Here is a 14,076-nt window from a genome sequence, read left to right on the forward strand (position 1 = left end):
CTGGTTTCAGATGTCTAGTAGACAGTTGGAGATGGGATTCTGAAGGTCTGGAAAGAGGTTAGGGCTGGATAAATAGATCTTAGAATTATTAGCATAGAGATGGTATTTGATACCAGGGAAGCTGATGAGATCACCTAGTGAAATAATATTAAAGGATAAGAAAAGAAGGCAGAGGACAGACTACTGTGGGGCACTTGTGGTTAGTAGGCATGACCTAAGTGAAGATCCAACAAAGGAAACTGAGAAGGAGGAGTCATGCTAGACAGCCCAGGGACAAGCATAGACTTATGGAGTACTCTGCTGGAGACCACCTGTCATAATGACTTGAATTAGCATGTGACCATTCAACTATTTCTTTATCTAACTGTACTATTGTCTAATTCAAATTAGTCCATCTTCTCCAAAAGAGCTGTAAAAATATTTTCTCTAATAGTAGTTTGGATAATTTTTATATAGCTTTTGATTTCTTGGTTGAGCCACATTTTCAGACTTATACTTAAGTGTGAATTAATGAAATATACAAACAGAACAAGCCTTCAAAACCTCTTAGGGGTTACCTGCATTTTAAAAGAGAATGTTATTAACTAAATTGAATATTTCAGTGGTAAAATTTTGGAAGGTATACTGAAAAGATATTTTAGAGATGAAATAGTCCTTTTGTAGCCCTACTAGAAAAGAGGAGAACCCATACCAGTCCTGAGGGTTATGAAAATCCAGAAATGTCCAGAGGATGCTCAGAGCAATGATCTGTTTCTCTAAGTCTCCTCTCCTACTTGAAGACAATCTAAGAAATGTTTCCTAAATCTCATGTCTCTCATACTTTTTATTACATTTTTTTTCTGTTCCTATTTGCTAAGTACCCACAAGATAATAGACATGACACATGATATCAGCTAGGAGGTGTCCTGGTAGATAGCGTGCCACAGTTGGAGTCAGGAAGACCGTGTGTAAATCATGATTCAGATATCAATTAACTGTGTGATCCTAGGTAAACCTCTCTCAGTTTGAGTTTTCTCATCTGTAAAATGGAAATAATAATGGCACCTCTCTTATAGGATTCTTGTGAAGATCAAATGAGATGACATATGTAAAGCAGTTTTCAAACCTTCAAGCTGTATGTAAATGCTAGCTTTTAGTACTGGACTTGGAATTAGGAGGGTTGAGGTCCTGATTCTACCACTTAGTAGCTACATGACCTTGAGTAACTAACATTACTTCTCTGAATCTTGGTTTCCTTATTTACCTACTGGGGTTGTGAGTATCAATGAGATGATAATTGCAATACACAGATGAGCCATTTTTTTAAAAAAAACAACCAAGATAAAACCAAGACTTAGGAGACCTGAAATCCACTCATAGTTCTAGGAAATGAAAATGGTCTCATTTCAGAGTGGGATTTATTAGTTTTAATAGATTGGTTTGGATAGTGAAAGTCTTAGATAAAGCCAGAGATACCAAGAGATATGCTCAAAATCAATTCCAGTCTCGTGAAGAGGTCTCAGTCCATCATAGCCACAATACAAGGGTAATGTAAAGGACAAATTCACGCAATGTCATCTTTGCCCACCATTGGGCTCTAACACTTGAGGTAAGGCATAGAACACTCAATAAATATGAATCTTGATTTATTGTAGAGGCAGCATAGTATCATGGAAAGAATACTGGACTTGGATTCATGGCCTGGCTTGGTCACTTGCTAGTTGTGTGACTCTAGAAAAGTCACCTGTCCTTTTGAGTCTGTTTCCTTATCTAGCTTTCCTTTATCTATCTCAAAAAGTCATTTAAGGATCGAAAGAGCTAATACACCTAAAGACATTATAATGATATGTCACTTGTATGAAGTTACCTATAGTTGAAGAGTACCATCCTATAGATTAGAAACCATAGTGAAGTGGGAGGTAGGTGTTTCAAGGTACTACATCTGGCAGAAATGGTTATGAAGGACAGCTGCTATGATGTGGGCATAGAAAATGGATAATGCATGTAAATAAATGTGTTCTTACTGACCTGAAAATAGCTTGAGATCATAGGACATAGGAGCATAGATGCAGAGCTGGGAAGGACCTCATACATCATTTGGTCCAACTCCCTCACTTTATAGCTGAGCAGTCCGAAGCATGGTGAAGTTAAGCAGCTTGTTCAAAGTTGCACAGGTAGATCATTTCCCCAAAGCAAGGCTCTTTGCCATGATGACAGACCACTTAGCAAAGTGTCTAAGGTCATTATTGCCATCCTCCATCTAAACTCATTGCGCAGATCTCTAGTACCTTCCCATTCTTCTATAGGTTACCTTGAGTCCATGCCCTATTTTTCATGGGGAATTCTTCCCTCCTTTGTATAGCAATAATCTTTCTCTCTTCCTCAAGTTGAACTCCTTCCTATCACTTTCTTCAATGCAGCTTTCATATCCTTATTTCTGAGGCTGTAAATTAGGGGGTTGAGCATGGGGGTTACCACAGCATAGAATAGCACTACCATTTTGTCCTGCTCAGCTGAGGCACTGGTATGGGGTTGCATATAGGTGAACAGGGCCATCCCATAAGACATGGAAACCACAGTGAGGTGGGAGGTGCACGTCTCAAAGGCTTTGCAACGTCCCTGGGTGGAACGGATACGTAGGATAGCTGCTACAATGTGGGCATAGGACAGGGAAACCAGGCAGCAGGGCACCAGTAGAACTATGATACTAGATACTAAAATAATAATCTGATTAAAGGTAATATCTACACAAGCCAGCCTCACCAGGGCCACGGTCTCACAGGCCACATGATTCAAAACATTTTGTCCACATGTGGGGAGTCTCATTGTGATTGCTGTCTCCAGTGCTGAATTGGCCAGGCCAATGAACCAGGAGATTATAACTAGACCCACATACATTCCTCGACGCATGACCATAACATATTGCAAAGGGTCACAGACTGCTACATAACGATCATAAGCCATTGCTGCCAACAGTAGAAACTCAATTCCACCCAATGCCAAAGAGAAGAAGAGCTGAGCTGCACATCGGGTGTAGGAGATGGTCTTTTTCCCCATGAGAAAGTGTGCTAGCATCTGTGGGACTCCACTAGTTGTGTAGCAGATGTCAACAACTGAGAGATTACAGAGGAAGAAGTACATGGGAGAGTGCAGTCGAACATCCAGCCAGATCAGAAGGATGATCAGCCCATTGCCCAGCAAGGTCAGCAAATAGGTGGCCCCAAATAGCACAAAGAGCCCAACTTGAGTCTGCTGGTCAGTGGAAAGTCCCAACAAGATGAACTCATTGACCCAAGTCATGTTTTCAACTCTCAAGGAGTAGGGAAGGTCAACCTGCCAGAGAAAGAGAAGCAATAGCAAAATACCAGTGAGGATAGCATTTGAGGACTTCTGCTTAAGTCTACCAAATTGAATAGGACTCTATTCTGGGCACTAACTTGAGATTTCTTCTCCTGGGTTTTGAAGGGAAAGCTCTTGGTTGACCCCATCAATATTAATATTTGTTGAGAGTGAACCCTTTTTGAGATCGATAACTATAACTATCACTTTAGTTTTTCAAACTATGCTATTTGATTAGCAAAAATTCATATTTGTTTGATTATTTAAAGAAGAAACTAATAAAAGTCAATACCCTAGTATTTCACTTGACTGAAAACATTTGGAATGTTTATTCACAGATAAAGTCAGTGTTGTGAGAAATTCTAAGCTCTTAGGTGTCATGGCAGTACAGCCTTTTTAGACTTTCGTTGTGAGGGTGAGTCTTCTCACTGCTAAGACCTGAGGTCACTAGACAGAGTACTTCTATCTTTGTTTTAGTTTTTGCTGACTTATCTCCCTAGAACAAATGGATCTATGCACTACACCAGTATTTATTAGATTTGTCATTGTATTGATCTTTTCCAACAAAAACATTTTATGAGTCTATAAACCTTGCTTCCCATTAGATAGAAGCATTATGATATAGTGAAAAAATGGTATCTATGTTCTCTTCCTATTTTCATGCTCTTTAGTTCCATGGTATGAGCACATAACCCTTGATTTTCTTTACTACTATTTTTTTTTTTACCTTCCTATCTGTTTAGCGTCAAGGAAGCAGATGCTGTTAATATTCATTATTTGGATGGAGACTGAGAAGAGAAAAGCCATGTTGATGACATTGACAGCAGCAGCAAGATTTGGGGAATCACAGAATTGTTCAAAGGGACCCTAGAGGTCATCTTAGCCCATGACTGAACACCAATTCCCTCTAAACCATTCTTGACAAGTGACCATTCCTCCTTTACTTTACTTGAATGAGAGGGAACCCAATGCTTCCCAAGACAGATCATTCCTCTATTGGTAGCTCTCATTGTTAGGAAAATTCCTCTGACAACCAGCAACTTCTACTCATTCTTCCTAGTACTGCCCTCTGGGATTAAAAAGAATGAGTTTAAATTCTGTTTTTCAACAGCTCCTAAAATACCTGAAAACAGCTAGCTTTGCTAAGTTTTCTCCATTCAGTCTTCCCTTCTGGGGGCTAAACACTCTCACTTCCTTCAGGCAATCTTCATATTGGATGATCTTGAGGCCTTCCCGCCTCTGACATTAACTCGTTAGTATTATTTGTGTGACCTTGAGTAAAATCCCTTAACATTCTTCTGAAATTTCCTCATTTGTGTGTAAAATGAGGGGGTTGGACTAGAGATCTCTGAGATCTCTCCTAGTTCTAAAACTATGACCCTGTGATCCTCTGCCATTCTGCTTCTTCTCCACTTAATATTTTCTAACTTATTAATGTCCTTCCTAAAATGTGGTGCCCAGAACTGAATACAATCCTTGAGCTGTGATCTGACCATTACACTCAGACTCTTGTCCCAAGGCTTGGATACTGTGCTTCTCAATATAGTTTAAAACTGCATGAACTTTTTGGCTGTCATATCACACTGGTTATTTGTACTGGGCCTGTAGGCCACTAAAAATCCCAGATATTTTTCAGACTAACTATTGTCTAACCTTTACTCCCCTGTCTTGTACTTGGGGATTTGACTTTTTGAACCCAAGAACAATTTATCCCTATTAAATGCCTTCTTACTTGATTCTGTCCAGTGTTCTAGCCTTATCTTTTTTAATCCTGGTCACCCTGTGTTTTAAATATATCTCCTTTTATACCATCTGTCAATTTAATAGGTATGCCCATTATTCCTATGTCCAAGTCATTGATAAAAATATAAGTAGAAAGATTTTAATTATTGACCACCTATGAAGCTGACATTGAACTATGAAAAACTACTTATTGGGTCCATCCATTCAATCAGCTCCAGATCACCCAACTAGATAATGTCTTGCCCACATCTCTGTCTTTTCTCTAAGAATAGCATGAGACACTTAATCTGGAATGAATTGTAAAGGTTCTGTTTGTAGGCAGTGGCAATTGGATAAGGGGCCATCTATCCTTAGAGGATGGCTAGGGAATGAATGGTGAAACTAGATGATATTTAAGCCATATGATCCCACACACACATGTTTAATAGTTGTGAAAAAGGTAGAAAATAGGCAAATAACTCATTGGCCTTTGATCGTTCAGGAATACATTACCTGAGACAAGGAATGGTAAAATTTGGTGCCAAACAATGGATTCTTGCAACACATGTCTGTGTTTCAGAAATGAAACTAGTCCCATCAGCTACATTTTGGGTTATTTTTCTTTTGTTCAGTTGTGTCTGACTTTGGATAATCTCATGGACTTTATCTGTGGAGATTTCTTTGCAAAGATTTTGGATTGGTTTACTATTTCCTTTTCCAATGTGACCCCATTTTATAGATGAGGAACTGAGGCAAACGGGGTTAAAGTGACTTGCTCAGGGTGACACAGCTAGTAAGTGTCTGAGGCCAGATGTGAACACAAATCTTCCTGACTCCAGGTTTGGTGCTCTATCTACAACACCATCTAGCTGTCCAGACATTTTGGATTAGGAGACATCATATCCATAGCAATAAAGGTCATTGGTGTTCTCTAGATCCTGAGGTTCTCCCTACTGGCTAAAAGCTAGTGGAACTGAGGCTGAGGTACTTAGATGCTTAATGAATTTTTGAGGTGAGTTGAGTTGAATTATGGGGCCCTCTTCATTCCGTAAGGTAATTCTATAACAAGAACTTATTCATTCCATAATAAGAAGGAGAAGTGGCACACTGTAGTCAGGCCTCATCCTTACCTGGCATCATAATAAAGTATAAGTTTCTTTGGGACAGGGATCCTATTTTCTGTACTATTACTTTCTGATTCTTTGTAGAAGAATCTCTACCTCTTAGGCACTCTGTCAATAGTTTATAGATTGGTTGACTAGTCTGGTCTGGTTCAGGGGAGAAACCTGAGGAGACATTGTGCCCAACCAATGATGAAGAGACAGTGAGAAATGCCAGGGTAGCTCCTACTGCTCCTAGGTGACTCAGTATTCTATCCCCTTCTCATCTTCCTCCATATTTCCTTTTCCCTCAGTATCTTACCTGGTCTCCGTGACTCACCATGGGCAGCAGACAAGTTCTCACAGGAGGCGCAGCACTTCATCCAGGGCAGTTCTTAAAGTAGATGTCTTCTTCAGTCCCCAAAGTTGGTTTTGTGTGTGTGTGTGTGTGTGTGTGTGTGTGTGTGTGTGTGTGTGTGTTTGTGCCATTCAGGGCAGTTAACTTCTCCAGGGCTGAATCCCTTGAGGGCAATTACTCTCTCCTGATGCCTTCTTCTTTCTCTTTTTCCCTTTCTATTCTTTCCCAACAGTTACTACTCTACACTCACAGCTTCCCCTCATCCAAATTCTCTGTGGAATAAACAAGTTGAAAACATTTTATCTAAACTTTTAATTGTGCTTCAGATTTCTGGCCTAATCATCATGTGTCTCTGTCTCTTTTCCCCCTCATGGCTATGCCCCTGTAGGGGTCCTTTGAGCATTAGGGAAAGAGAAGATTCTTGTCCTTATTAATCTACCTGGGAGTTGGTGATGGCAGCTCTTGGTGGAGGGGAAGAGGAGACTGGGTTTCTATGCCTGGGTTGTCCTCTATAAGACAAGGCCTGGAAGGAAGTTCTTATGGTCATACTCATGTACAGTTAACGATAGAATGGTTGAAGGATAAGGCAGGGAACATATTTATAATACTTAACTCTTGGGCTTTCAAATGTTACAACAACTACAACAACGATAGCTAGTATTTATAGAGCCCTTTCAGGTTTGCCAAGTGCTTTGCACTGATATTATCTTATTTGTAGCTACAGGACCAAGGTTTGAATACTGGCTTTGCAATTATTAGCTGTTTGAGTATGGAAAAGAAATTCCATTCTTCTAGGTCTGAGTTAACTTATTTGTAAAATGGAGGGTTGGCTTAGATGACCCATGTGGTTTTCTTCTATCTCTTAGTTTTACAAACCAGTTAAGAATGTTAAGAATAGATGGGACCTTCATAGCCATCTGACAAGAGTTTATAAAGTAGGGAACATTTTTTACAGCCTGAAATTGCCCTCAATTCACACTTCTTGAAAAGATGGAAGAATAAAGTATAGAAGGAGAGGGTCTCTTTATATTTTCCCTCACTCTACCAAGGTTCTAGCCCAGGCTTTAAACTTATAGACAGCTAAGTGACACAGTGGGTAGAATTCTGGACTTGCAATCAAGGAGACTGGGGCTCAAGTTCTGCCTTACATTTATCAGCTGTGTGATCCTGGACAAGTCAATTAACCTTTACAAGCCTCAGTTTCTTCATCTATAAACTGGAAACAATAATATCACCTACCTCATAGAGTTATCTTGAGGACCAAATGAGATAAAATGTCTGTATAAAGCACTTCACAAAACTTACAGTGTTCTGCAAATGCTGGCTATTATTATTATCATTATCATCATCATTATTTTATTAGAGTATTTAGAGACCAAAATGGATAAGAATTACAGATAGGTTCTCTACCTTCCCTTCCCCCCCAATTCCATGGTTACTGTACATGAATATGACTATAAGAGCTTCCTTCCAAGCCCTGTCTTATAAAGCACAACTGAGCCATGGAGGCCCAGTTTTCTCTTCTCCACTAATAGCTGCCATCATCCAGGGACAACAGGGACAATATGTTTCTCTTTCCTTGATGCTCAAAGGACTCCTAAGCATTCCAGGATTACAAATGATTCTTTAGACCCTAGCCTGGTTTTGGTTGATTCTTGAGATAATGAATTCCCTTTTATAGGAAGTATTCAAGTAGATAGTGGTACTGGCTTGTCTGAGTCATTTTAGAGGTTCCTGACCAGACCAGGATTGGATGAAGTTTGAGATTCTATCTAGCTCTGAGGTTCTATAACAATAATAGCTAACTTCTATATGATACTTTACTGTTTATAAAGCACTTTACATATAATATCTCAATCGATCATCACAAAAAACTTGTGAGGGAGGTGCTATTGTTATCTTCTTTTTATGGATGAGGTAATTGAGATTGAGAGAGATTGAGTAATTTGTCTGCACCATATGGCTAGTAGGTGTCTTAGCAAGGATTTGAAATCAGTTCTTCCAGACTCCAAGTCAAGAATGTTATCTACAACTCTCTAGTTCACTCAGATGCAGATCTTTCTTGATCCTCACTTTCCACAGAACTCTGATACCAACACCTATGTAACCCCCCCTTTTTTTTCTTTTTACTACATTGTTCTTTTTATCTAGGCACTTGGGTTCCCCCTGGAAATGATATAACTTATACTGTATGGAGAGTTCAAGGAGGACTAACGCCTCTGGTGTGAGGGCTTGCTGAGCCCTTTTCAGGGCTGCTCATCCACTTTTGGAGTCTATTGTCACCTGTGATTCCAAGAAGCTGTAGCATACTCAGTGGCCACGTGCAGTAAACCATCTCAGTAGAAAGACTAAACCAGGTTGAGAATAACCAAGGGGCCTCAAACACATTGGTGAGTTGGGGTGGGGTGTCTACCACAAGTATGTGAAGACTTGCCCTGGAAGAATGGGCAGATGAGAACAATTTGTTCCAATGGCCACGAGGGTGGCTGAAGCAGGTGCTGAGGAGTGTATAGAGCTTAGTCAGACATTGAAGAAATGCTAAAGTCATACAGGGCATCCTGGGCCATTGCCAGTCATCCTGACTTTTGTCTTGTCACTGGACTTTGATGATTCTGCCTCACTTAAATCCAATTCAAACATGAGTCAAGACGTCACCCCATGATGTCCTTGGTCTTCTTTAAAAACAAATGATAAATGACAGAACAACCTGATACTGGCTTAAAAAGGATAGACTTTACTCAATTCTCTAATGTTTCACATTTTCTCTAGTTAGAAACTTCACCATTGCTATAGTTCTTTCTCTACCTTAATTGAGAAGTTTTTCGTTTCATGTACATACCTCAGTCAATGGTTGTCTGCTTTCTGACCAATCTGAGGGTAGTAGAAGACAAAGCTTTTTCCCCTTTGAACTTTTATCTCTTCTTCTTGAGGGATCCGTTTTAGGTGGTCCTGATGATAAAACATTGGACTTAGAATCAGGAAGTCCTGAGTTCAGTTTCTGCCACAGACTCTTTGTAGCTCTGTGACTCTAGCCAGTCACTTAACCTTTCTTTGCTTTGGTTTCCTCATCTGTAAAAAAAGAAATAAAAATGGCATCTACCCCTAGGTTTAATGTAAAGATAAAATGAGATGATATTTATAAAGTGCTTCTGAAACCTTAAAACATTGTATAATTGCTAGTTATTATTGCTTTTCTTGATATCATTATTTAAAGTTACATCCTTCTCTTTTTACAAACACTTCTGAAAATTTGATTTCAAGATGAAGAAAAGTCAGATCTATTGGTTCTGAAGACTAGGACTGTAGTCCTAGCTGTATCATGTCTTTCACATTTATTCTATGTCTCAGGATCCACACCTGTATAATGGAGATAATTACACTTAATAACTTATCCTGTTTGTTTACAATGATGAGATCGTATATTTAAAATGCTTTCAATTCTCTAAGTAAAGATGCCATTTAAGGTGTTATTATGAACAAATAAGAAGTTAGTTTCTCTTCTGCATTCACTCTCAACCTCTGTTGGAACCCAAATAATCCTCTACTTTACCCCTTTACTATAAATAGGCGATCATAACTTTTTTGTCTCTTTGAGTATTGCTACATACTCTTCTTTTTGTGTTACCTTGTTAATATCTATCCCTCATTTCTCTCAGCCTTTGTCCACTCAATTCCATACATCAAAACAAAAGTAATAAGTGGTATTAGTCTTTTCCACAGATACTATCTTAGTGTCTTTTTTTAAAGGAATTATGTGAGAATTGCTTGCAAGTTCCTTTGTAAAAGTCCCTACTAAGCTGGCCATGGTTTTTTTTTTTTTTGCTTGTTTTTTGTTTTTACAAATTTCCAGTGAAGCTGATAAATGTCATTTATTGTTCAAATACTTTCTTGAATGGGATCACATTACATTCCAATGGTCTATATTTGCTCAAATATTGATTACAGGTTTGAACAATTTGAGGAAGTAGAAAAGAATATCAATAAGTTATATAACAAAGAGAATGGAGTCAAAACCTGAATTTGAGTCTTGAGCAAGTTATGTAATCTCTCTGGGTCTTATTTTCTTATTTTTAAAATCAGTGTATTGGAATAAATGATTTCTAGAAACACTTCCAGCACCCAATCTATGATTATATGATCTATGTAAACTTGAGCCAAATAGTTTAATTTCTTTGAACCTCCTTTTCTTCATTTATAAGATGAGAGAATTGGACTAGATGATGTCTAAGGTGCTTCCCAGCTTTAAATTCCTATAGGTGAAAAGAAGAAATTTTGGGTCACTTCTGAACTCTAAAAGTACTTTCAGTGGGAGAAATAGCATTGCAAAAAGCAAAAAATATAAATTGACAAAACCTAGTAATAAAAAAGAGCTAATGGTGTCATTTTGAATTTTGTCACTAGTAGGGGCTCAGGAGCTATAGTAGTAGAAATCTCTGAAAGTGAATAACAGCAACATGGCTGCTGCTATAAGGAAACTATGTTGACTTGTCAGTGTGGGTGCAGGTTAAGATGAGTGAGCCAGTCCATGACATCCTGGTGAAAGTTGGAGTAGTGTCCTACCTGAGGTACATTAGAATATAGGAGAACTTGGAAGGGAATATAATTTTTGGGGATCAAGTACTCCTTAAAAATCTAAGAGGATCTATAAATTGATGTCTTCTTTTTAACTCAATAAATTTTCCTGTAGCATTCTGAACACTATACATAATCCTAATAATCTTAGGATTAACTCTGTTTGGCTGCTTGCCTTCTTATATTTTTGTTTGTGTAGAGGCTTTCATTTTCACATAAGCATAGTTATCTATTTTGTCTTTTGTAATTGACTCTATCCTTTGGTTAAAAATATATTCCCTACCCATAGTTGTGAAAGACATATGGTCTCCTTCTCTTGTGATTTTTTATGACATAATATTTAATATTAAGGTCATGAATCCACTTAGACTGCATCATAAAATGTGGTGTAAAGTATTGACTTAAGCCTAATTCTTCTAAGACTGCTTCCTAGTTCCTCAGCATTAAAGAAAATAGGTAGTTCTTTCCTAAGCAATTTATGTTTTCTGGTTTATCAAACACTGACTTTTTTAGTTTCATAGTTTCTGATTCTCCCTTGTCTAGTCTGTTCCTTTATGTAACTATTTTTAAACCAATATCTGATGGTTTTGATGATTACTGCCTTATAATATATTTTGGAGTCTGAAAGTTCTATTCCCCCTTAATCTCCACCTCTTTTCATTATTTTCTTTCATATTCTAGAGCTTTTATTTTTCCATATGAATTTTTTACTACTTTATCAAATTTTATAAAATATCCCTTTGATTATTGATGGGTATAATATTAAAACTATAAATTAACTTTAGTATTTTTGCTATTTTTATTATCTTGATGTGGTCTTGTCATTAGACTGACTATTCTTCCAGAAATTTCATTTGTTCTTTATTTCTTGAAGGAGCTGTTTGCAATTGAGTTTGTACTTCAACAGATTGATCCAAATATGCCTTATGAGTTTTGTAGTTATTTGGAATAGGATGTCCCTATTATTCCCTTTAGGATTTTGTTGTTACTGTTATTATTATTATTATCATATAGAAATGCTGTTGATTTTTGAGAATTTGTTATGTAGCCTATAACTTTGCTAAACCTATTGTCTTGATTTTGTCATTGGTGATTAGGATTTTCTAAATAAGTGATCATATCATCAGCAATTGGGTATAGTTTTATTTTCTCTTCATCTATCTTTAACATTTTATTTCTTTCCTTGTTTTATTGCTTTTGTTATTATTTGCAAAATGATATCAAATAATAGTGGGAAGAGTAGGCATCCTTGTTTTACTCCTGTATTTATTGGGATGGCTTCTAGTATATCCCCCTTGCATATGATATTGGATGTGGGTTTTAGACACATGCTTTCTATGATATTAAAAAGATTCCTCTCTGGCAATACTTTTTAGTTTTTTTTTAAAGCATAAATGAATGTTGTACTTTGTCAAAGGCTTCTCCATTGATTGCATCAATGGATGTTTTTGTTATTAATATATTTAATTGGGGCAACTAGGTGGTGCAGTGGATAGAGCACCAGCCCTGAGGTCAGGAGGATCTGAGTTCAGTTCTGGTCTCAGACCAAACACTTGACACCTACTAGCTGTGTGACCCTGGGCAAGTCACTTAACCCCAATTGCTAAAATATATATATTTAATCATGTTGATTGTGACACCATTAACCTTTAAAAGAGAAGACAAAAGGAATAATAAGACTAACATACCACTAATATAACGGGAGACAAAAAGTCAGGAATAATAAAAACAATAGTCTATACATAGACATGATTCACATTCTCCTTCCAATGTACACATCATCCGTGGAGGAGGGTGAGGACACACAGAAACCTAATAGTGAGATGCATGGGTAAGGAAACTCTCGTTTTTGTGGCAACTCACAGATCTGAATGACAGGCTTGGATGCTGGTGGTCTCTTTTAGGGAATAGGTGGCAAAGTGGGATGGAGTGCTGGGCCTGGAGTGAGAAAGCCTCATCTTCCTGAGTTCAAATCTGGCCTCATATACTTACTATCTATGTGACTCTGGGCAAGTCACTTAACCTGGTTTGCCTCACTTTCCTCATCTGCAAAATGAGCTGGAGAAAGAAATGGCAAAACACTCCAGTATCTATGCCAAGAAAACCCCAAATGGGGTCATAAAGAGTCAGACATGACTGAAATGACTGAACAGTTCTGCCTTGCCTCTGCTCTGAAGCTGTATTAATCTCTTTTCTTGAAGTCACAGCATTATACTCTTTCAGTGAAACCTGGAGCCTGCCAAGCTAATCAAGTTTAATTTATATGATTAGGGGTTTCTCATTCTCAAATCATAGAGGGTAGTAAAGAGTAACACAAGCAAGCATCTGAGGGATTTCTCCTCTCTCAAGCTGTAGATAGTGATAGGCCAGGCAATGAATTCTTTCCTTAGCTAGATCTTCAAATAGCAAAGAACTCTATCTTCCCTAAAAAAACTCAGCAAAGCAACATGTCTTCTCCAATCAGGACAGCTCAAAGCAAAGCAAATGCAAAGCTTTTCTTGTCCCAGTTCTGTCTAGCTAGAGTGAACAGTGGGACCATCCAGGCATACCCTTGAGAAGTTTCCTTTCTTTCAGGCTATAGATGGCACCAAGGGGCAATAAACCCAGCCAACTCTTCATGCAAAAAAAATTCTGCTTTATTCTGGGTGGCTGAAGAACCTATTTGAATTCAGCTAACACCTCCCCAGGCAGGTGCTACATCTTCTAATATCTGCTGTCCTTGTTTCAAGTAGCAGGGGTCAATTTCTGGCACTGTCTTCTCCAGGAAATGAAGAGGGGGTGGCTCCTTAGATGAAATTATTGTTAATTAAATATTTAATTTTGAATACAGCTAGTCTATTAATTTTGATTTATGATATGATCAAATTACATTATGTAGCATTACAGCTACATACCATATACTATTACAGTATACCATCTTGTATAATCCATGTATACAGGGGTACCTTTAAGCCCATTTCCTGAGTCAGAGGAAAAGTATCCAAGTTTCTTCAGAAGTGAACTATT

The 14,076-nt window shown here is 38.0% G+C and overlaps 1 protein-coding gene across 1 annotated transcript in view; it reads right to left on the bottom strand.

Moving 5' to 3' along the window:
• The window catches only part of LOC114027311 (olfactory receptor-like protein OLF3), a 12,827-nt gene extending 6,344 nt beyond the window's left edge, over window positions 1-6,483 (bottom strand). Inside the window, exons 1-2 of the mRNA XM_027841292.1 lie at window positions 6,463-6,483; window positions 2,386-3,312 (exon numbers count right to left, since the gene is read on the bottom strand). Of these exons, the coding sequence (XP_027697093.1) occupies window positions 2,386-3,312; window positions 6,463-6,483 (948 nt within the window). The remainder of the gene's footprint in view (window positions 1-2,385; window positions 3,313-6,462) is intronic.
• Between the last annotated feature and the right edge of the window lie 7,593 nt (window positions 6,484-14,076).

Source organism: Vombatus ursinus, unplaced genomic scaffold (genome assembly GCF_900497805.2).
Source record: "Vombatus ursinus unplaced genomic scaffold, bare-nosed wombat genome assembly UNPS02014858.1, whole genome shotgun sequence".
Lineage (NCBI taxonomy): Eukaryota > Metazoa > Chordata > Mammalia > Diprotodontia > Vombatidae > Vombatus > Vombatus ursinus.